This window comes from Myotis davidii, unplaced genomic scaffold, assembly GCF_000327345.1.
Source record: "Myotis davidii unplaced genomic scaffold, ASM32734v1 scaffold223, whole genome shotgun sequence".
Taxonomy (NCBI): domain Eukaryota; kingdom Metazoa; phylum Chordata; class Mammalia; order Chiroptera; family Vespertilionidae; genus Myotis; species Myotis davidii.
Window position 1 is genome coordinate 2,714,310 of NW_006294609.1, and position 442 is coordinate 2,714,751.

General features: G+C 70.4%; 1 protein-coding gene across 1 annotated transcript in view; it reads right to left on the reverse strand.

The window, feature by feature from the left end:
- The window catches only part of LRRC43 (leucine rich repeat containing 43), a 12,830-nt gene extending 12,694 nt beyond the window's left edge, over positions 1 to 136 (reverse strand). Inside the window, exon 1 of the mRNA XM_015567262.1 lies at positions 44 to 136. Within this exon, the coding sequence (XP_015422748.1) occupies positions 44 to 136 (93 nt within the window). The remainder of the gene's footprint in view (positions 1 to 43) is intronic.
- Between the last annotated feature and the right edge of the window lie 306 nt (positions 137 to 442).

Consider the following 442-nt stretch of genomic DNA (forward strand, 5'->3'; position numbering starts at 1 on the left):
TCCGTCGCCCAGGTCCCCCCGGCCGCCCCGCCTGCGCCCGCACCCAGCTGCCTGCGCCGCACGGAAACTCCTGCAGACACAACTGCCGCAGGTGCTCCCGCACCGCAGCGCTCACGGTCCCGCCACCCTCCTCCATAGCCGCGTGGACCCCGCGTCCTGCCGGTTGCTAAGCAACCGCCAGGACGTGCACGTGCTCCGGGCGGCGGGGCGCCGCGGTGGCGCAGGCGCTCTGGGATCCCAGGACTCGCCCCGGGAGGCCCCGGCTCAGCCCCAGGAGAACAGGGTTTTCCCTCCTGACCTCGCCTGTGCTCACGGCTGTGAACCGAGGAAAACAGCACAGGTCCCCCCGCCGCTGGGGTAGTAACTGCTGCGGCTCCCAGCACGCGCCCTGCGCTTCCCTTACGCTAGGGATTCTCCTCCAGAGAAAAATGCCACTTGACAG